Raw genomic sequence first — 23,044 nt, 5'->3', positions numbered from 1 at the left:
AAGAAATATGATTATTATTAAGAGGAAATGTAGTATCTTAACAAAGTCATAACTAATGAACAGTTTAATAAAAATAAACAATTTTAACGCTAACACATTTTTAAATTTTTTGTCTACAAATTTATGTAATTAAAAACATATGTTGCCATTTAAAAAAACCAAAAATCCCCTTTTTTGGTTTATAAGGATTGGCGATAAAATGTTTTAAAATATTAAAAAATGTAGTAAAATATGTACCTAAAAGTTTAGGAAAAAAATTGTTTTCAAAATATTTATATTTTCAGAGAAAATGAGTGTCTTACGTTAGTTGGATCACCCTGTATACACCAAAACACATAATTATATGGGCGACGGATTATTGATAACCGATTGCAAAAACATTCAAAATATATTGATAAAAATAGGCCACATTTGGTGGCAATGTCATAACTAATAACTAAATTTGTATAGATAAATAGGTTTAAATCAAAACAACAATTGTTTTCACAATTTCCGTAATAACTAAATTTGTATATATAAAAATACAGTTATTTAAAATCTGGGTTTTAGGAATAATAATCAAATATTTAAAATTATACTATTTAGCAAAATATCTGGGGGGGGGGGGCGAGAGAAGGGCAAGAATTTGTTATGAGGGGGCGCCGCCCACCTTCGCTCCCCCTTGGCGCCGTCCCTGTCCATAACATATTAAAAGAAGAACAATTTCGGCACTACAGATTTTCTATAAGTGCCGAAAAACTGTGTTTTTCGAAGATTTTGTATATTTTGACATATACACCTTAGATCTTAAAAAAAGTTGATCAAATCATTACGACATTTTTATATACATCTATTCAGAATGATTCTATTAAGTTTTAATACTCGAGTACGGTAATTAGGTTTTAATTTAACTTCTAGAGAGTACATATTTTTTTATGATTAACGGTTTTAAATATGATTTTATTATATATAACCATAAGTTGCTAAAGTCTTTTCTAGTGAATACTTTTGATTAATGCACGCAAATTCGAATCTAATATTGCAGTCTAATATATTATTTATCATTTTTTAGCTTAGAAATATAATTGTATGTTATTGAGTTGTATGAAAATGAGTTTTCAATAATTCCAAAGTAAGTTTAATTAAATTTTTACTAGTTATCTCAAAAATAATTGTTATATTTAAATTACCTGAATTAAAACTTACCTTTGAAAAAACTATTAGAATTATGTTTAGAGTTTTATAGGTTTTAAAAAAGCTAATTTATATGAAATAAATAACAACGAAATGTAACAGCAAAAATATTTATTATTCAATCAAGACTACATATTTGTATGTGACATACAACATAGTACTTACATGTTAGTTTAATAACAGTTAATAATATAATCAAAAATCTAAATTCTCTGTAATGGTGGTAACGATTTCAGAAAAGTTCCCACGAGGATACATGCGTTCTGAAAGTACAAAGTATTATGTATTTTATAATCAAACGAATCAGGCCAATTCAACAGCAAATATATTGAGAACAATTATGTTTTTCACTTGCAAAAGATTGTTATTTCAAATTTTCGTAATTGAAGAGTAATAATGTAAAATTACGTAATACATTTAATTTTTGTATCAAAATTATATAATTTAAAGTTGTGTAATTAATAATACACTTTATTATTAAAATATATTTTCAATCGTTTTTGAACATTTTTCTCAACACGTTTATTAAATATTTTTCTATTATGTATTACTTATTATTTCCGCTTTTATTTGGACAGCAGTGTCAATGTTTAAATACTTTTGCATTTCCCGTTTTACAGAATGTATGATTTCAACTAATCCATCAAATGTTATGGTATCTTCATCTTGATTTTCTTGGACAAAACGTTTTACAAGTTCCTATTGTTATCGAAATAAACATAGACATTAAAATATGTATTAAAATTTACAATTAAAACATTTTAGTGGACACGTTAAAACGTAAGTTTAATTTTCTAAAACAGTAATTCACATTTTTCAAATAACAACAAAAAGCCTCAGAACATTCATAATCATAAATATTATGTATTTGTTTTACTTACAAGAATAAATTAAACCAATTTTACACAGAATAATTGAAAGTTTGGGTACTTCAAATACCTCCGCAAAAAAACACCTAACTAACCTTTAAACTGTAATATAGTAATCATTTTAGTTTATTATTTACCGTCGCTCCATCGTCACCAAATATAGATTGGGCGCAAGCTATAGCGTCGTCCTCCCTATATATAAAATCTGAAAGAACAAAATTTTGTGTAACAATATTTTTATTTTTAATTGTTAAAGCAACTCTATAAATCGCAAATTTAAACAAAGCATAGTAAAAAGAATTAAAGTAAGGTGCACTGTATACAAATGAGCAAGCGTTTAATTGAATGGTTTCTTTTCTGAGAGGACTAGTACTGTAGGGTCGAGGTATAATGGAATCAAAGTATAGAGTGGACGGAGAGAACCCAGCAATACAGGAAATATTATTAATATAAGTCGTGAAATCACTAACAAATGAACACTTTCATGCTAATTTGTAAGCACTGCACCTCACTTTAATTAATTTTTAGTATGCCGGTTTATACTGTGCTTGGTATGAACTTTACTGTTTGAAAATGCTAACTAATGATACACATCGAAGCGTTTATTCGAAAGGTAATTATTTAATTAGTTCACAATTTATGACGACAATTTACAGTTTTACAAATGATAGACTTGATTATTAAAAATTTATCTTTTCAATAAATTTGTACATTTTACTCAACACATTTGTTGAATATTATCCTGTTTTTTATTACCTGCTATTTTCTGTTCTAAATCAACACGACTGGAAAGTTCTCCAGTTGCATTTGTTGCATGTTTTACTTGGTTAAATAATCCTAAAAATTCTTCGTAGGTTGTGTTCTTCCTAATTTGATCGAAATAATTATCGACTATAGTTCTCATGTTATGCTATTGTTATAAGAATAAGAATTAGTCAATTGAATATTAAAATTTGCAAGTTATACTGATCCCTTTTTAACGAAAAAGAAAATGCCTAACTACTAGATATTTTATATGGCTTGCAAATATTTTCAGCATAGTAACATAAATTTCATAGTAGTTAAAGTTTTTTTTTTTGTTATTGTTATCAATAATTGGTTATAAGTGAAAATATTACTTAAAAAACTCTTTGGTGCAAAAATAGAAAAGGGAAAACATTAAATACATTTTCTACATTACATTACATTTTGTAAATAGTTTAGCAACAATCTCAGCATTTTTTATTTATCATAAATAATAAGTACTCATTATACTTACACGTTGTAGATCATCAGGTGGACCACCTTGACATTGCAAAAAATACAATGCCATGCAAAAAGACAGTATCACGGTTTTTGAAAACATTTTAAATATTCAAACAATTAACTAGGGTCCAGAATATTTAATTATTTATTTTTTAAGTAAAAACTGTTTTTTAAATATTCGATAATAGTTCTTATAACGATTTTATAATGTTATTGGAATATTGTATTATTGCTTGATACCCGCAGTACTTACTACAAGAAAATATACCAGAAGAATGAAAACAGTTTGAAACTATTTAATCGTGCAATTTGCTTTAAGAAACAGATACTTAAGAACGTTTTTATTTGCGTTGTATGGCATTCTGTTATTTTTTTAGGTATTTACCACATTTTAAAAATGTTTAAGTATGTGCAAAATATATGCATATATTGTCAACGTTTATTGATAGTGCCCCATCTAAAGAACATATCTAGAATGATCTAAAATGGAACAATAAAAAAATAAACAATTATCTTAAAAATCGATTGTTAATGTTTTGTCTAAGGAAACTGTGAAAAATAATCCTAATACCTAAAAAGAGTGGTCAGACATTTTTTTCCTTTGGACCGATTTACTTGAGTATCTTTTCTATATGACCGGAATGGTTTGCGTGGATCAAAAGTAGAAAAATCAATTTCTTCAACTCCAAAAACCAAAAAAAATTGCCGGTTTTTAGACTTTAAACTCACTAGAACATAGCAAACTTAGTGAAAAACAAAATACGAATTTTAAAGTTGTAAATTTTACTGGCTAAAATTTAGAGAAAAAGGGTAGGATTTTATTTGAAAGTGATTTTATTCACTTTCATCATTTGTATTTATAATAATTCCTGTAAACTCGAAACCTCTCCGTCCCTCTATGCTTTAATTCCATTGTGCCTATACTGTACTGTACTAGTCCTCACGGAAATCACATTCAAATTAAAGCTTAGATGCTTATTTTTAAATACAGCTCTTCAATTAAATATTTTTTAACTTTGCTGGTTTACACTGTGCTTGGTTTGGACTGGCTTAAAATTACCATCCACTGATTCGTTTTTTCAAATGTGATATCACTTTCAGATTTAAAAAATTTCGGTAAACCTGTGACCTCTCAGTCCTAACTATGCTCCGACTCCGCTCTATCCCCACTATGCCCCGAGTACTGGCTTTTTAGTTTTCCTTTTTAAAAACATTTATAAATAATTATTTTGGAAACGTATATGTCGAAAAACATTAAAATGAAAAATATATACATTATGTAACAAATGTCATTCAAACTATCTAGAATCATTGATATTAAAGCTTATGACATGAATGGCAATGTTATTTTTTTTTTTATACAAAAATAACAGAACTTTCATGATTTAAAAAAAAATACGTAAGGCTCATAAAAAATGTCGTTAGCAATAAACAATTTTAGTTAGCGTTGCATGAAATTATTGTCCAATATTTCAATTATTTCTGATATTTTTCGAAAACCATAAGTCAAAATGTTAAATTTATTATTACACCGACTTTTAGGTCAGAAAATCATTGATGAATAAGTTTCTTATTCAAAGCAACCCGTTCAAATAATAAATCACATTAGCACAAGATGGAGTTTGTGTTACCTATAAATAAAGGTGATTAAGCAACTCTCCCAAAAATACAAAACTTGGTCCTAATAAGAGTATGCTTATTAAAGGGGTTCAATAAAATTCTAGTTAAAATAAATATTTAACAAGTTGTTCTAAAAAAATATTTAATTGGGCCAACTAAAATAATCGTGTCCCTACATTAACCATAGCTTAAGTTGGACCAACTATATATTAGGGCGGTATACAAATCAATGGTAAAGATATATCAAATATATGTTTTATGATGTATACAGATGATTCATTAAGCATAAGACACTTTTTAAAAAAAAATTATTCTAATTTTTAGTTTCCTTTTTAAAAACATTTGTAAATACTAAATTTGGAAACTTATGTGTCAAAAAAATATTCAAATGAATATAATATTATCCATTATTTAACAAATGTTATTCAAACTATATAGAAACAGGGTTTTTAAAGTATGACGCAAATGGCAATGTTATTTTGAAAAAAATAACACATAATATTTATGGATCACGTAAGGCTGATAAAACAACTCGTTAGAAATAAACAATTTTTACTAGCATTTCATGAAATTATTGTCCAATATTTCGATTATTTCTGATATTTTTCGAACACAATTAGTCAAAATGTTAAGTATATTATTTATCCTATAAATTAAGGTGAATAAGTTACTCCCTAAAAAATACAAAATTGGTTTTAATAAAATAGTATCGTATTTACATTATTAATTTTTTAATGAAGAAAAATATGCTGAACATTTTGAGTTTTGGATAATTTGTTAAGTTAAGTTATGACGCGAGGGAAAGGGCGGTTGAGTAATGCGCGCAGATAAAAACATCTTTTAAATAGCTGATGGTAGGTAAACCCTTATTGTTATTAGTGATAGGTTATGAGCCTTTCATGTATAATATAATTTATTCATTTTCTAGTTAAATAAAATATAAAATGTTATATTTTATTAGTTATTATTAAAGAAATCGACATTTAGCGGTTTTTTTAAAGTATTCTTTAAAAAATAAATTGATATTTATTTATAGAGATAATTTAAGCTTGTCATTTATGACAATTTTTTTATCTAAGTTTTTTTAATGACTGATAGAATGTGATTTTATACTTTGGTGTTTCTGGGTTGGTCACGCTGATAAAATAAAAATTGTGTTATCTTTTGGAAGAACTCTTATCTCTTATCATTTTTTGGAAGAACTGCCCTAAACACTGTTGGAAGAACTACCCCCAATTCCTTGAGTGATAATATATAACTCTTATCTGTAATACTATGATAACCGTAACCCAGATGTTCCGTCTAAACTGTAATGGATTTTGTATCATTATCTTTTCTACGACACGTGCTTCATATTTATAAATTACACATAATATTTATGTTTTTGAAAATATAAGATTAATATTTATTTTCTATTTAACTTAAGCTGTTGTTGTAAGTGTTCAACTTTAGTATGGGATACCAAAAAGCTAGTACGTATAAAATAAAATATAAAATATTTTAATATTAAGGATTTAATGGTTATTACACTAACTAATATTTTTTACAGACAAAACCAAAAATCGAAGAGCTTTATCGAAGTGGAAGCAAGGTAATTACTATATACATATTATAGCTGTTTACAGGCGAAGATGTGAAGTGTACATCCCAAAACAATTTGAGTTAGTAAATAATGATGAATTATGTACGCTGAATGCTGATTTGTTATACAATGAAACTTATCCTAGACTGAATTAAACCAAAAAACTATCTTAGAGAAATTTTGTGTATCGTACTGTGAAAAACACTTTGTATATTTTATTAAATAAGAAAGCTAAAACTATTTAATACGGATTTTTTTTGATGTGGTGTAATTTTATCTTAGCCCGTCGTTGGTAAACATGTGAGCGCTGCACTCGCACAGATAGCATTTTGAACGCCAGTCTTACAAATGTTTGTTAATTGGCTTGATTCTTTGTTTACCTTCAAATAATAAGTTAACAAATAATTATAAAAATAAAAGAAGCTGTTAACTATATTTCTTCGGGAGTTATCAGTGAATAAAGTTGACTGTACCGATAAAGTTAGCGCTCGCAGTTTATCAACTGTATTTTACATATTATTGTGTATCCTGTAGTAACATAATGATCTCCTCAGAAAGTGACTCGGTTAATTATTTTAAATAGTTTATAATTATTAAATTTACATTTTAGGGTATTTTACATTTATTTCATTAATTTTTATTATTTTGCACTATATAATTAGAAAAATAAATAAAATTGCAGTTTTTAATTTTTATTTATTTTTTAATAATAGAAATTTCAAAAAATATACTACCAAGTGGTAGTGAGTAAAAAGATACTTATATCTATGTATGATTCAATGTTCTGAGTTTATTGAGTAATCGAGCGCAGGGCTCACAGTTTAGCAATCGTGTTCCGTAATATAGGTTTACCAACGATGGGTTAGACCTGTTTACTGTTTACAAATAAAACAATAAGGTTTAAAATGGTATACAAATAAAAGTATATTTTTCCCAGACAGCAAACATTTTTTAATGTTTTTAAAACAATATTGGTCTGGAGTTCAAAAATGTTATTATAACATTGCCATGTAGGATATATTTCCATAATATTTTATCATATTCACTTCAAATGATGCCAAAACGTCATTGGCACCTTTTTTTTATGTACTATAACTTAGTCAACGTTATACTGTTTCTTGTCAGAGTTATCTATTAATTTTAACATATGTGCAAGTCATATATATCCTAACATCATCCACAATGAATGTATTAACAAAAATGTGTAAATAGAATATTATTAAAAACATGTATTTTTTAACAACAGTTTGAAAAGTAGTTCAGTTATTTCTGTTTGTGTTTAATATCTAAACTATATAACTAAATTATTTTTTCAGAAAAAAAAAAAAAAGCTCTAACTTCTGCTGCTGAAAGTAAAAAAATTATCGAACAACAAAAAGTAGAACCGAAAGCAGAACCGTTGTCATTAACAGAAACGTTGGCTGAGTTTGTTAAAAAAACTGAATCCAAACAAGCTAATTTCATTGAAAGTGAAGAAACTGAAGAGTCTGGTTACAAAAATGTTGTTAAATTAGATAATAAGACTTTCAAAGATGAATTTAGAAAAGTAATTAATTTTATTTATTGTTTTCGTTTTTATAAGTAATTGAAAAATGTACTCAAACTTAGGTGGTTAACGCTGCTGATGTAGTTTTGGAGGTTGTAGATGCCAGGGACCCACTCGGTACACGTTGTGGCCGTGTTATGGAATCCACCCAAGAATTAGGAAAAAAACTTGTTGTGGTGATGAACAAAACTGATTTGGTGCCCGCTGAAGTAGTACGAAATTGGTTATCCTACTTCAGAAAACATATGGGCATACCAGCTTTACCGTTTAAAGCTAGTACTCAACAAGCCGGTTCTAAAATTGGCCACAGAAAAATGAACAAATGTAAAAAGGATGCTGAAAAAGCTATAAGCCTTTGTGTTGGTGCAGAACTTGTAATGACCCTTTTAGCCAATTATTGCCGTAGTGACAAAATGAAAACGTCAATCGTTGTTGGTGTTGTAGGTGAGCCATAAATTATATAATATTCAATATTAATTTACAAGTTTTATAAACATAATTTAATGTTTAATATGATAATTTGTATAATCTTAAAATCACATAGGTATGCCAAATGTTGGTAAAAGCAGTTTAATTAATAGTTTGAAGAGAGCTAGGGCATGTCAAGTCGGTGCTGTTCCTGGTGTGACAAAGTATTAAAATATATTTAAGTGCATTTAATTTGTTTTACACTAAAATACTAATATTTATTCTATTCCAAGGAACATGCAAGAAATTCAACTGGATAAACATATCAAATTATTGGACTGTCCTGGAGTGGTTTTAGATAGAGCGTCTACCACAGACAGTGTAGCATTAAAAAATGTTGTTAGTTCTGGAAATATCGAGGACCCTATCACCTGTGCTTCCACCATTGTAGGACGTGTAACGAAAGATCAGGTAAATTACCATTGTTATTTTTTAAATAATATAAATACATGTAATCTGTGTTAACTGGTGACTGGTCCATTAAGATCAGCGCATCTCCTATTATGATGCACATGCACAGGATGGGTTGATGTTTGTTGTTGGAGAGGCTGATAAATGATTAGTAATACATAATATTTGTTATGCTATGTTATAGATGCTGAAGTTGTATGGAATTGGCAAGTACGATTCTTGTGAACATTTTTTGTACTTAAAAGCAAGAAGATTTGGAAATATTGGCCGCGGTGGTATCCCTGATATTTTTACATCGGCACGAAGCTTAGTTGAAGACTGGAATCGGTCAGCAAATAAAATAAATATATATTAATAACAAGTCTAAATTTAATCAATTTCATTGTAGGAATTTGATGAAAATTATATACTCGTATTACTTGTAATAATATAATGTCTTCTATAATCAAGAGTTCAGATAAAGATTTGAGCAAAATTAACATATCATTTTCGAACTTGAAAAATTTTTAAATATTTTTTCTGATTTCTGAACCAATCAATTTTTAAAATAAATAAAAAGTTTTAAAAAAATGTTTTTGTGTAAAATGGTTGTTTGGTTCTAAATATATTGTAATATATCAAGGAAACATTTCATTTTGTTAGTTAGTAATAGTGTGACTTTTGCTCAAAACTTTATTCAGACCCCTGCTAATAATACATACTTAATTTATGTGAATTTTCTAGAGGTAAAATTAGATACCACACCTTACCGCCAGAGAGCCATTCAGTACATTTGAGTGCTAAAATTGTTGGAGGCGATTCTGATGTTTTCAATTTAGAAAACATACAACGAGTCGAAACTGAATTTATGGAGGAACTTGAAAAACTTCAACCAAACATATCGTGTGAAGGAATTGAAACGGAAAAGATGGATGTAGATGGAAAAGAAATGGTAATTGTGGATGATGTACCAGCTAAAAAATCTGGAAAACTTCGTTGGAGAAAAAAGAAGAAATCCGAACAACTAGATACTAAAATTAATATACAACCTGGAGTGTTAAGATTAAAAAAACTCCAAAAGACAAATGCAAAAAAACAACGAAAAGTAGCAGCTAGATTAATAAAATGTGAAGAAAAATTAATGAACATTGATTTGTAAATAAATGAAATTCAGTTTTTAAATGTTTTAATTTATTTCAAGTTTCGACCAAGCTGTGCTAAGTAGTATGTTGGTGGCCGAGTATCTAGTTTGATCAGTTTTTTCTAACCCATCAACGACAAGTAACAATTTTAATCAAATATATTCTTAATGTTGATTGGTTAAAAAAGCACTGGGCTTTGACCAATTCTGAAATTAAAGTCATTACCATAATTCTTTAATCACTTGTAATTTAAATTACTCAAAATGCAAAATATTTACAAATATGTATGAAAACTAACATTTTAATTAAGTCGTTAAAGTGTATAAGCTATCAAATATTTATGATTTGAGATTTTCTATTGTTATTATTATATAACCCATAATTAGTCCATTAAATGTATTAATTTGTTGTGCTACCCTAAAGTTTATTCAAAACGCCTACATTTTGGGTTAACATTGATCCAGTCATACACAAACATGAACATGTTCATCAAATAAAAATGTAATACATTAATTTAAATAGTTAGGTAAGTTTTTTGTTGTAGCTGATGCCTAGTTTGCCTAAAATAATTTCAATTTTATGTATTGGAAAGGCTAGGTGAAATATTGACCTATTGATAAACAGCATAGATTCTGTAAAGGTAAATCAATAGGCAGGCAACAAAGTCTACTGGTTAATAATATACGAAAGCTTTTAATTTAAGGTTTGCATTTTTGTTTTTTAGTATAACCCATTTTTATCTAGGCTCAGTTATGATGAGAAAAAAATTGTAATTTATCCTAAAGAAATGACTGTGATAGTCTGATAAAAAAAATAACCAATAAAGAATCCTCATTACTGTATTAATAAGTATATTTTATAGTTCAAGCTTTAAATTAATATTTTTTCCAAAAATTAACTTTACTTTATCTTCATTCTTCATTCCTTACTAAATAATAAACTACTATACTTTCTCGTTTCTACCCCTAGCGAGTGTTAACTTTAAATAAATAAAAGCATCACTAACGTTTAATTGAGATAAAAATTTAATAATAATATGTTTCATTCAAAATTTTCAAATAATAACGCATTCCGAATTCAAATAAATTAGAAATAACAATATTACTTAAATAATATTATTAATAGTTTATTTGAAGAAAAAAAACGATTATTTTTCAATCGAATATAATTGTTTATTTAAATTTGTAAATCATAATCATTTAATTATAATGTTATTTATTATTCAATAAATTAATGCCAAAGTAATATTTTTGTGAATTATTTGATACACCTATATTGGTTAAAAAAATTAAAAGTTAAATTTTGTTTTTTTTTCTAAATGAAAACATTTTATTTGTACCCTTTTGGTTTTTCATTTTCGCCATTTTATAGTGACAATTATTGTAATAATTAATAGCATGCGATTTAAATATTAACATATAGTATTAAAGAATCGCTCAACGATCATTTCATGTCGTGGAACAGATTGTCAGTCTATCTATTATACGGTCGGTGAATGTTTTCAGTATAAATATTATTACCCACGGTTTGGCCGGCGTCAGTAGTACGAAAAGTGCAATTCGTCATTTATTTAGTAAAACCCTAACCTATAATTTTGTATTCTCTTGTCCGTTCGTGCACGGCATAAGTTGCAACTCGCAATTACTGTAATAGGTTCGTTTATTTTTAAAGATAATTTTTTTGTTAGAAGTTTATAGTAAAGTTTTTAACATATAGTTGAACAAACGACGAAATCGGCCATGTCTTTCATACCCGGTTCATTGGGTTTCGATGAATTCGGCACGCCATTCATCATCATTAAAGATCAGCACAAGCAACGAAGATTAACCGGAATCGATGCATTGAAGGTTTGCTAAATACTCAAAAAATAATTATTAAAATTCAAAATTAAAACTTGTACATTTGCACGGTACTCGGTTAAAATTTAAGTACAGCTAATGTAATTGTTGTTAGGTGGTTAATATCTGGTGTAAATTTGCAACATTACAAACTTTCCTACTTGATACCACATGTATTAAAAACCATGTTTTAAATGGGTTTCCATTAGGTTTTAATATAGTAGTGTCATCGCAAATAATGTTATATAAGTTAAATAACTTGAAACTACAATTTTTTTTTTTTTTTTTTTTTTTTTTTATTTAGTCTCATATTATGGCAGCACGATCTGTCGCTAAGACATTAGTTACTTCTCTAGGGCCTAAAGGCTTAGATAAGATGATGGTGTCTTCAGATGGAGAAGTGACCGTTACTAACGATGGTGCTACTATATTGAACATGATGGACGTTGATCATGAAATCGCCAAATTAATGGTACAACTTTCACAGTCGCAAGACAATGAAATCGGAGATGGAACTACTGGCGTAGTCGGTGAGTAATAAATATATCTCATTTAGTTAAACTATTATTAAAATAAACATATGTTTTTAGTCATTGCTGGTGCATTACTTGAACAAGCTGAACATCTGCTAGATCAGGGTATTCATCCGATTAGAATTGCTGATGGTTTTGAGTTAGCTGCTCAGAGTGCATGCAAACATTTAGATTCTATTGCTGATTCATTCCCCGTTGACATCAATAATTTAGAACCTCTTATCAAGACAGCTATGACAACTCTAGGATCAAAGATGTAAGATTTAGATTCAGGGTTTGAATTGAAACGTTATAATGAATTTTGTTTTGGTTATGAAATTATTTCTGTAACGAAAAGAATTGACATAATATTATAACTTAAGCCCTGATTATATTATTATTAATGCATACTATATTATTTATAAAAATATAATACCCAAGGAAAATTTAAAAAAAAAACCTTAAATTTTTTCAAAGTTGGAACCTTTATGTAGTCAGATTATGTTAAAAAGTAGTGTATTTATTTTTGTATAATATTAAATACTTAAAAAACTAGGTTAGTTAAGATCCATTGAAAATAAATATTACCTTTTTTTTCTAATCTTACTATGTTTTTGTATGGCGAAAGCATGGTTTTTTTAAATGTAGAATGTGAGTTGTTGTTAAATACTTTGTTGCCAAATTATAGTTTGTATTATTTATTGTTATCAGAGTAAATAAATGTCATCGCCAAATGGCTGAAATTGCTGTCAACGCTGTCATTTCTGTGGCAGATTTTGAAAAGCGTGATGTCAACTTTGAGTTAATTAAAGTTCAAGGAAAGGAAGGTGGAAGATTAGAGGACACAATACTAGTGAAAGGAGTAGTTGTTGACAAAGACTTTTCACATCCCCAAATGCCCAAAGTAAGAGTAAAAATACTTTAATAATAGTCATCAGTATTTAATGTTTGATGAATTTTAGGAACTAAAAGATGTTTATTTGGCTATCCTCACCTGCCCGTTTGAACCCCCCAAGCCCAAGACTAAACATAAGTTAGATGTGTCTTCTGTTGAAGATTACAGAGCGCTTCGTAAATATGAACAAGACACATTCAATGAAATGGTGAAACAAGTTAAAGATGCCGGTGCTACATTAGCCATCTGTCAATGGGGTTTTGACGATGAAGCCAACCATTTGTTACTTCAGCACGAATTGCCTGCTGTACGCTGGGTCGGCGGTCCTGAGATTGAAGTAAGCTATTATTCAAAATTGTAATTGAAATTTAACTTAAATTAATAGGAGTAACATTAACATTAAAAAAAATATGATATTGAACTATATTATATTAATTTATAAATTATTATATATATATTTAAATTATAGTAATTTTTTGGTAATATAGTTGATTGCTATTGCCACTGGAGGCAGAATTATTCCTCGTTTTGAAGAAGTATCCAAGGAAAAACTTGGATACGCTGGAAAAGTTCGGGAACTTTCATTTGGTACTACTAAAGACAGAATGTTGGTTATCGAAGAGTGCAAGAATTCTAGAGCCGTCACCATCTTTATACGTGGTGGAAATAAAATGGTTAGTTCACTATAAGTATTTGAGTCAATCTCGTTTATTAATTTTGTTATTATCCTATTAGATAATCGAAGAAGCCAAACGTAGTATTCATGATGCTTTATGTGTTGTTCGCAACTTGGTACAAGACAATCGCATTGTTTACGGAGGTGGTGCAGCAGAAATTTCCTGCGCTATTGCAATTTCTTCAGAAGCCGATAAGATTTCCTCTATCGAACAATATGCATACCGTGCCTTTGCAGATGCATTAGAAAGCGTTCCATTAGCATTGGCCGAGAACAGTGGATTATCTCCAATCGATACTCTAACTCAAGTGAGGGCCAGGCAGATCAAAGAAAATAATCCAGCTTTAGGAATCGATTGTATGCTTATTGGAACCAATGGTAATTATTTTAAGTATGATACATAAAAATAGTAATTAATATAACTACTGGTTTATTTAGACATGAAAGAACAAAATGTTATTGAAACCCTCCACAGCAAGAAACAGCAAATCATTCTGGCTGCACAGTTAGTAAAGATGGTACTAAAAATCGATGATGTGAGAGTTCCGGGAGAAAATTATGAATAATACTTTAAACAAAAAAAAAAAATCGATTGCACTTATTTGTTTTCCTAAAAAACAGTCCTTTTTTTATGTATTTTTAATTTACATGTGTTGTGTAAATTGAAATATTTTTTCTAATAATAAATTAAAATACTAATAAATTAAAATTGGACGTATAATTTCAATTTAAAAAAATCTATAATACTAACATCATGATGTTGTATCATAATATAATAATAGAACAACGAGGTTTATTGAATTACGCAAAACGGTATTTTTCGTTCTTTAGTGTCAAACTCATCGTTGCCTTCTTTAACGCCTTCGACATTCATGCCAGTGCCCCCCAATACACCCGGGGGGCACACTGTTTGTCATCTCATTGCCAGTGTAGACACCATCGGTGGTCGTACGGGTTTGTTGTCAAGTATACGTTCTAGTTCAGCCATTACAGTTGAATTGAGTTTTGGCAACAACTAAACACAAATTAAATTCAAATTGTATTGTAATCAATTAAAATTCTTATTATACTAATATCATATTTGTAATAAATATATAATTTTAAATAACAAATTTTTTCATAATTTCTTCCTTTACCTGAAGTCCATGTAAAGCATGGTAGAACTGATGTGTTGTTGCCGCACCCAATAACAGACATTGTACGCTCTCGTTTTTCAATGTCCACGCTATGCTTAATTGGACCAGACTACAGCCCAGGCGTTCGGCTATCAACGAAATTGAACACATTATTTCTTTTGTGCTTCTAGAAGACGTAGTTTGTTCCTAAAACAACAATAATGTCACAAATTATTGCCCAATAAAAAATAAATGCCTCCTTAGTTTACTTCTTTGTTAGCTGGAGGTTTGCGGTCGTCTTGGCTCCAGCTAATGCTCAACGATTTGGCCTAAAACAACAGTTATTAATAATTAATATAGTATTTTATACAATTCAAATTTTGGAATTATGGTGTTAAAATGTACTTACCCTATTAGCATTAGTGCGGTGTCTGAGCGAATCTTTCAAGGATGGCATGAGACCCATGGCCATTGGCGACCAAGCCATCAAACCAACCCCTGTAATGCATTGATGAAAACGATTCATATTATTCTTCCTTTAAGGAGTTTTTCGAAACTTGACAGTACATGGGCTCGATGTAAATTGCACATTTAGTCTTTAGGAAAAGCCAGTACAATGGAGTCGGGGAGGTTTACAGGAATTATAACTTACGCTTGCGTAAAGTGCGCTTATTAAAAATTATTGTTGGTCTCTCTATAATAATTTTTCCTATTATTTCATTCTAGCCTTCTGCCTACGTAGCATTATAGCTTATTCGCAACATGCCCCCCCCCTATAGAAATCCGCTACCGATGGCTCCCTGGCAACTGGTAAGTTTCTACTAAAATCCTTCTCAACTTCTAATTTCCAAATCTATAAACTATCCACCGATGTCAAATCCTGGCGTTATGTTTCCAAATCACCCCTTATGGTTTCCTCGGTTTCTCTCTCCATCTTCTATAGCACCTCTTGTATATAAAACATAATCGAGATTACTGTTCTTAGATTTCCCATTCAATTCACTCTCCTTTAATACTATTGAAATCTCCAACACAAGTTTTCTCGGTCTTCGTGTTAAAAACCTCCGTTCTCTACCTCCAACAGCTGTTGTTAACAATCTCTTTTCTTATTTTCCCAATACATGTCTTACATAAACTAAAGGTTCGGTATCAGCCAACTCAGCGGGCTGTTCTTTTTTCATTCCTGACAAATTTAGTCTTTTTAGCAAAATTACACCCATCTTATTCATCTTTCACAAAGTAAAGTCATGTTATTATTCAAGTACTTATTTTTATCTCATCAGCTCTCCTCTACAGACTATCTCATCTTCTTTATTTTTTCTATTTACTATCAAAATAAGTCAGTCCTATTTAATTGGTCCCCAGGCCACGCTGATATCACTCGCTGGTAACGAGGTTGCCGATCAATTCTTTAGTTCAACTTCACTCCATCTAACATCGTCTATTATCAACATACTTTTCACCGACTTCCTTCGCTTTTTCCTATAGACAAGAAAAAATAGTCTAAAGTTAACCTCTTTTCCCAGCCTTTTAATTTAACTATTTTGTTAAAATTACTTTTATTTTTGTGATTATTGTCTTCTTCTACATTGTTAATTTATATAGTTTTAAAGTTTAACAACCATTATTATTTAAAAATAAAAATGTAACTTTTATTTTTGTTCGTATGTATTTGTAATAATTTACATATACTCATAATAATTTTTGAGCTAATTACTTTATAATAAAGCCTATAAAAAAGCATAAATTAAAAAACAACACCTTCTCAGCTATAGATATAGGAGGTACATATAATAAAAGTATTTTTTCGAAATGTGTCGAATAACATACTACGGATACCAGCTATTAATAAACTAGTTGGAAAAAAAGTATTATCAATTTTTTTTTAAATAATTTATTATGTTATAAAAATATTCTCTAATGAATTTTTGACCCAAATTTAAGACAAATTTCTAGCTCAAAAATATATTTTTTTGCCTGATAAGCAAAACAATGTACATTTTCCCTTCTACCTTTAGGCTACAACCAGTTTTAATTATTACCATATCACAAAGTTATTGTCAGTACTATAATTCTTTAATTACACATACCGATTTTGTTATAAAGTTCGGGCATGTAGATCTCCACTTTTTCTCTGCATAACATGTGGTATTCGGATTGTTCCAGGATAGGCGTTGGGCAGTTGAGCTGTCGGCAGGCCGTGTACATTTCGGTGACGTCTATAGGCGACCACCTTGCCGTGCCCCAATACATGATCAACCCTTCGGACACCAAGAAGTCGATAGCTCTTACCACTTCTGCAACGTGATTTTTAATTATATTATTTAATTATATTATTATTTACAATTCATGAGACAACTTTGGACTCTCGTAACACATTACCTTCCAAAGGACACATAGGATCGGCCTTCTGGATTAATACTATGTCCACGTAGTCCAGTTGTAGACGGGCCACGGACGACCTGACCGATTCTATAATGTGCTTGCGGGACAACCCTCGTTCTTCAGACCTGTACGAATTAAGATAAACATTATGAATATGTTTTATTTTGTAAACTATAATTTTACTCTACGCAGCATTTTGTACAGTTAAATTATTACTTATTGTTTTTACTCCTTGGGTATTAACGAATTTAACAAGTAAGGTAAAATATGTGTTAAGGGGTAATTGAAAACAAGGCTGGCGTTAAACAGCAAAATATCAATAACATAACGCTAAAAATCTTAAAGCGAATTTTAAGCAAAGTGTAGACAATATTTGACAAATATTGTTCTATGAAAATGTTAATTATGCCAATTTTTTAAAGAAATTTCAAATATTTGTTTGTACGTATTCATGTTTAAAAGACTTTTTTTACTGGCGTTTGGCAGTAGCAGTTAAAAAAAAAATGAATTTCGTCTTTTTACATTGAAAAGATGAAAAGTGTTTTTAAGGCATTACGATTTCTGATTATTTTTATAATAATCAACTTATAAAATGTTGTCGCTAATTATGAAACATCATATTTTAATCGAACTTTACAGACTGACTGACAGTAAAATAAAATTGTTATAGGGTTCGTAGCGTCCTTTAACAATATATTAAACTTCCTATGCAAAAATACCGTTTTAACGTATTTCAAAATTCCAACCGTGTGAGTTTTTCTTGACCGACAATGCTAATCTGTACTCACTTGTATTGCCAGTGTATTTTCGTGATCAAGCTGTACGACACTCGTTTCCAGTTTTTCTTCCTGAGTATGTTGCCTAACTGGATCTCGGCCTGTTCGCTGTTTTGTGGTCCTTCAGTCAGATCGAACAGGTTGATGCCGGCATTGTACGCGGCTGTCACGACCGCGTCCAGCTGTTCTTCGCTGGACGTCGTGTTGAACGTAGACCACGTGGTCAGTCCAATGTTAGACACCCGCAGACCGCTCTTACCCAAGTTTCGGTATCGCAAACCGGACGTCTGGCTCGGAGACTGTGTGGAACAGGCGCGGTCCGCTGAATCTTTGCTGGCCGCCGCTTGTAGTTTGGCGCACAGCTGTTCCGTGGTACTGCCCAAGTCGGCCATACAGTCCAAGCTGGCTATGGGCGCCTTGCATCTGTGAGGCAACATACGAAGTGTACCGGTTTACTGGCAATTCGTTTTATTTATTACATGCATTAAAAAATATTAACAAAAAATGTATCATAAAATAAAACGTTAATTTAACGTGGTTGTTGCCCCCTTTATTGTATAGTATATATTGTTAAAAGAAAAATTTAGTTGGTTGGTCGCTAAATAGAATAAATCAATACCAGCCAAAATCTTTTAAGTCACTATCGTCTATCAAGTCTAAAATAACCGATTAAACATAAGTCAAAACCGCAGAGAGCAAACATTTTATGTAGTATGTATACGCGTCAACGTGTATAATATATATATATATATATATATATGGGTCAAACCGCTAAATATGAACGATCTTTTGGAGCACCCCCCCCCCACCCCAACGGAACTTTATAAGATATTGAGTGGTTCACGATAAAATGATCACCCTGTATAAATATATATATAGGTATAATATTGGCCGATGGGCGTGAGACTTGCGTCATGGAGAGAACAATGCAGTAGCATACTGTACTAGCATTAACCTATATATTAGTGACTGCATTAGGATGTTAATCGACCGCAATACGCTGAGCGAACAGTATCATAAAAAGTAATTTACCGTTTAAATATGTTTAAACACAGTAGGTACTTTAAATAAAACAAAACAATGTGCCAAAATGGTTATGCCCAAGTGGCAAGTTGTCTACTACTTATTCCGTTTACGCGTTAATCACAGTATTGACTACAAAGACTTTGCGTGGTCTGTAATGATATTTGCCAATAATAATCACAGATTGAAGTGACCTACAATAAGTTACCTACAAATGTAGTCTGTAGATAATTTATAAATAGTAAATATTAGCTAGTGTTAATAAACACTATTAACGTTTTCTATGTTTAAATATTGACCAGTGAAATTACCCGGAAGAACAACTTATTAGCCACGATGGTAACAGTCGTGACTGCTATGCAAAAGACAAGCGAAAGGAAGCGCTGGGTTTAGTACTGAGTAGGCAAAACAATAGGCAAGTATTAACTATAAGCTATTTATAGACAAATCGATGGCCTTTGCCCTATATAAGAAGTAATGTGATGAACAGTTCTCCTTTAACAGCGTTATACCATGACATCCGATTAAAAAAGTTGCAGTCATTACTATTTACTCATCTTGAAAAATAAAGTAACATAATTACTTTTTACAAACTTTTTCTTTAATACTATATTATGACAGTTGTATTGTAAATTAAACTGTTCCCAAATGAAAAAGCTAACAACATTACTTACAAAACTAAAAATACCATTTGTAAAAAAATCTTTACGTTGAAATAAATTATAAATATCTTATATTCTTCATTAAAATCTCAAGACAAGGTTTGTTCTGTGATATCATAAGTCAAATAATACATGATTGCTCTTTTTAGACACTGAGGGTTATTATCACGACATCAGACCATCCAACTCATGTGAGTTGGATGGTTTCCCAGTACGATTTTTTCTGTTGATTGCTAAGTCAATTAAATGAATACAATCATAATACGTGTCTTCCGTAACTGTCACGTGTTTAGTAAATTGGAATAATAATTATTGGTTTTTGGATGAACGCGGCCGTGGCGAGTAAAAAAGGTTAGATGAGGGGGTGTTATTGATTTCTTGTTGCGCCGTAGACTGCTCGACGCCTTTAGAGTGCGTTCACGACCGTTAAGAACGACTTTTTTCTTGGGCTCATCTGGGCCGTTTCTTACCTGTAAATAGAAGTTTGTTGTGAATCGTCTTTGCTCGACGACCCACCGCCGCTTCTCTGTGGTCCACCACCGCCTCCACCGTCATTAACAGGAAATTGAAATAACATTTTATCGTTATCGCTCGATGCGAACCGAATGAATTTTAGACGAGATGAGAAGAAGAGGAAGAAAAAAAAATTCGGCAAATATAATTCGTTAAAAAAAAGGCGATTTTTATCTTTCGATTTTTTGTTGTTTTGTTACCGTTATTGGTACGTGAAGACACGCGTGCGCGTGTCGCGTCCCTTATGCGTATGCGACGGCATCGGCCGGTATGCGGAAAATCCGACCGCCGCGCCTTGTTTTCGTTTGTCATCGAGCGCGCCTGAGCGCCACCCGGGGTATAGCTGTATGCAGCTTTGTGGCACGCGAATTGATCGGCGCGAAACGGAGACGATCGAGCCTTCGGCGACCGCGGCCGATCAACGGCCGTAAAAGTAATAAGGCGCACCTCGACACGGCCACATGACACCCGCATAACTAGGCCGGTTGTAAACAGTAGTCCCCAATATACACCCTCTCCGGTCTGCACTAAGACATGTAATATTATTATAAAAATATAAACGCTAAATATAAAAATATATACGCTAAATATAAAAATATATACGCTTACACATCGAATAATTATAACAATAATAATAAATAAATAAATAATAACGATAGTAAGAATTCGGTCAAATAATGATTATTGGTGCGCTCACATAGATTGTACTGATCCGGACAGGCTGTCGGCATAGTGGAGTTGATCGGCCATCGACTCGGACGCGGCCGCCGACGCGGCTTGAGCCTGTATTTCCCTTTCAAGTCTCTCGGCGTTGCGTTCGGCCCGCTCGGCCCTCTGGTGGGCCCACTGCTGTTGTGTATACAGCTCGTGCCGGGCCGCCGCCTCGGCCATCTCCTTCTTCTCCTTCTTTTCCTCGTCCGTTTGCGCGCGGCACGAGCCCGAGCCCGAACCCCAACCGAGCCAAAACTGATGGGCCAGCTTGGTAAGTTCGATCACTCCGCGCGCCGCTGACCTTTACGGTGTGTCTATATGCGAATACGTAATGTGGTAAAGTGAAACGAGGTAGCAAAGAAAAAAAAGATTTATTAAAGTGTTTTGCCGCCCTATGATGTTCCTTGTTTTGTTGGCGGTGTCGACGACGTGAACGGGAATGATATACGCGGCGGTGGCGGATGACGGGTCTAAAAATAAAGCGTCCGGCTACGACAAAAGCAGTGACGGTGGCCAACGGAGTTCGAATAATAGTAAACAGCGCGTAATTAACGGCACCATTATTACACGACTAAAGTAATTAATAGCATCAATAGCTTAGGGACGATCGGCCAAATCGATAAAAAAGTTTTAGTTTGTTTAATTACCAAGACGGCGAGTGTTTCTTTTTTATTTATATAATTGAACACACGATACCCTCACACAAAGCACGACCGCGACGGCGGTGGCATACGATCGTTCACGGGCCACGAACACCAATGCATACGCCGCCGCCGTGGCCCGCTGTTTTTAATATAACGCGCATCCGCACGCTTTCAGTGGCACGCTTCGGCTACGTCAAGCAGCGGCAGCGACGACGGTACGGTGTAGGGACGCGGATCGCCCACTCTCACCCGCAGGCTTCCAAAGTTTATATTATCGTTGAACCTCCATACGCGTCCCGTTGTTCGAAATTCGTGGGCGCCTATTGCACATGGTCCGATAACGTAAACGCAACTTGTTTATTGTTAATTCTATTTGCGTAAATCAAAAATTTTTTTTTTTTAGCAGTTTAATAATAATAATAATAAAATAATGTGTACAGGATATACTTATCATTAATTTTTAAATATTATAATTTAAATTATATAGATTCTACCGTGTATAATCTACACTATTGTACAGAATGGACATGTTGGGTAAAATGTAATTAATCGGTTATTGTAAAAACGACAAAATATGTAACATTTTTCTAATTTTATAAAAAAAAGCACATAAAACTGTTTTATTTGTCTCGCCATAGCCATATGAGGCTATTTCATTTTATTGATTAAATGGTTATTTTTTAGTTTGAGTGTTAAGAATTATTTTTTTGTTGGTTTTTCTGTTTATAAACGAAAAACAGTAAATACAAATCAATAAACAATATTAATTGGAAAAAAAAGATAATAATATTTGTATATACTAATATTATGTCACTTTATTTATTGTTACTGAGATAAATTCGTTTTGAATGTTTTTTGTCTCAGTCTGGTACAACTATATTTTGTACTATAAAATTGTGTGACTGAAAACATATCAAAAAGCTGCTAAACAAAAAGTCACGGACTTGAATTATGTGTATACATTTTAAAATTAGTAGAATTTCAGTTTCTACTCAAAATTTGTTTACAATAATTATTATTGCTGACAGGATAATACAATATAAGTTAATTTGACTTGTGTGGAGAAATCATCCATTGATGGTTATCTATATTTATTAATTATTAATTTTTAACAAAGAGTAGGTAACGCAGTATGGCTACTTTATCATTTTCGTACAAACTACGAAAAGACTATAAAATCGTCTTTTTGCGTGCCTTCGAATTAATTAATGCTCTATTATAATATACATGTTTTCGAGTTAATGCGTTGGACGTGCCTA

At 31.2% G+C, this 23,044-nt stretch overlaps 4 protein-coding genes across 5 annotated transcripts; 2 read left to right on the top strand and 2 right to left on the bottom strand.

Moving 5' to 3' along the window:
- Positions 1 to 1,269: 1,269 nt before the first annotated feature.
- Positions 1,270 to 3,453, bottom strand: LOC126834664 (uncharacterized). The gene is made up of 5 exons (XM_050566763.1): positions 3,301 to 3,453; positions 2,799 to 2,952; positions 2,180 to 2,247; positions 1,725 to 1,872; positions 1,270 to 1,436 (listed from the first exon to the last, which is right to left on the bottom strand). Exons 1-5 carry the CDS (start codon positions 3,385 to 3,387, stop codon positions 1,369 to 1,371), a joined length of 525 nt encoding a protein of 174 aa, XP_050422720.1. The 5' UTR covers positions 3,388 to 3,453; the 3' UTR covers positions 1,270 to 1,368.
- A 2,745-nt stretch (positions 3,454 to 6,198) lies between these two features.
- Positions 6,199 to 10,075, top strand: LOC126847376 (guanine nucleotide-binding protein-like 3 homolog). The gene is made up of 8 exons (XM_050587550.1): positions 6,199 to 6,379; positions 6,457 to 6,498; positions 7,806 to 8,035; positions 8,098 to 8,479; positions 8,580 to 8,667; positions 8,737 to 8,914; positions 9,099 to 9,241; positions 9,638 to 10,075. Exons 1-8 carry the CDS (start codon positions 6,361 to 6,363, stop codon positions 10,050 to 10,052), a joined length of 1,497 nt encoding a protein of 498 aa, XP_050443507.1. The 5' UTR covers positions 6,199 to 6,360; the 3' UTR covers positions 10,053 to 10,075.
- A 1,558-nt stretch (positions 10,076 to 11,633) lies between these two features.
- Positions 11,634 to 15,068, top strand: LOC126841341 (T-complex protein 1 subunit epsilon). Its single transcript, XM_050577799.1, has 8 exons — positions 11,634 to 11,882; positions 12,178 to 12,403; positions 12,464 to 12,662; positions 13,097 to 13,289; positions 13,348 to 13,617; positions 13,769 to 13,954; positions 14,016 to 14,334; positions 14,395 to 15,068. Exons 1-8 carry the CDS (start codon positions 11,775 to 11,777, stop codon positions 14,520 to 14,522), a joined length of 1,629 nt encoding a protein of 542 aa, XP_050433756.1. The 5' UTR covers positions 11,634 to 11,774; the 3' UTR covers positions 14,523 to 15,068.
- On the bottom strand, positions 14,656 to 21,913 carry LOC126841410 (voltage-gated potassium channel subunit beta-2). Of its 2 annotated transcripts, none has more exons than XM_050577918.1 (8): positions 21,128 to 21,913; positions 18,245 to 18,655; positions 17,454 to 17,581; positions 17,162 to 17,368; positions 15,481 to 15,569; positions 15,341 to 15,400; positions 15,093 to 15,278; positions 14,656 to 14,971 (listed from the first exon to the last, which is right to left on the bottom strand). In XM_050577918.1, exons 1-8 carry the CDS (start codon positions 21,319 to 21,321, stop codon positions 14,870 to 14,872), a joined length of 1,377 nt encoding a protein of 458 aa, XP_050433875.1. In that variant the 5' UTR covers positions 21,322 to 21,913; the 3' UTR covers positions 14,656 to 14,869. The 2 variants fall into 2 exon arrangements, with proteins under 2 accessions (XP_050433875.1, XP_050433950.1); XM_050577993.1 differs by lacking the exon at positions 21,128 to 21,913 and adding an exon at positions 20,388 to 20,832.
- Positions 21,914 to 23,044: the final 1,131 nt, after the last annotated feature.

The sequence above is a fragment of the Adelges cooleyi genome, unplaced genomic scaffold, assembly GCF_023614345.1.
Source record: "Adelges cooleyi isolate 19-005CV unplaced genomic scaffold, UGA_ACOO_1.1 ACOO_flye_CR_arks_rails_tigmint_CR_PRNA_1, whole genome shotgun sequence".
Lineage (NCBI taxonomy): Eukaryota > Metazoa > Arthropoda > Insecta > Hemiptera > Adelgidae > Adelges > Adelges cooleyi.
Note: the sequence above shows the minus strand (reverse complement) of the source record. Positions and strands in the feature narration are given on the sequence as shown.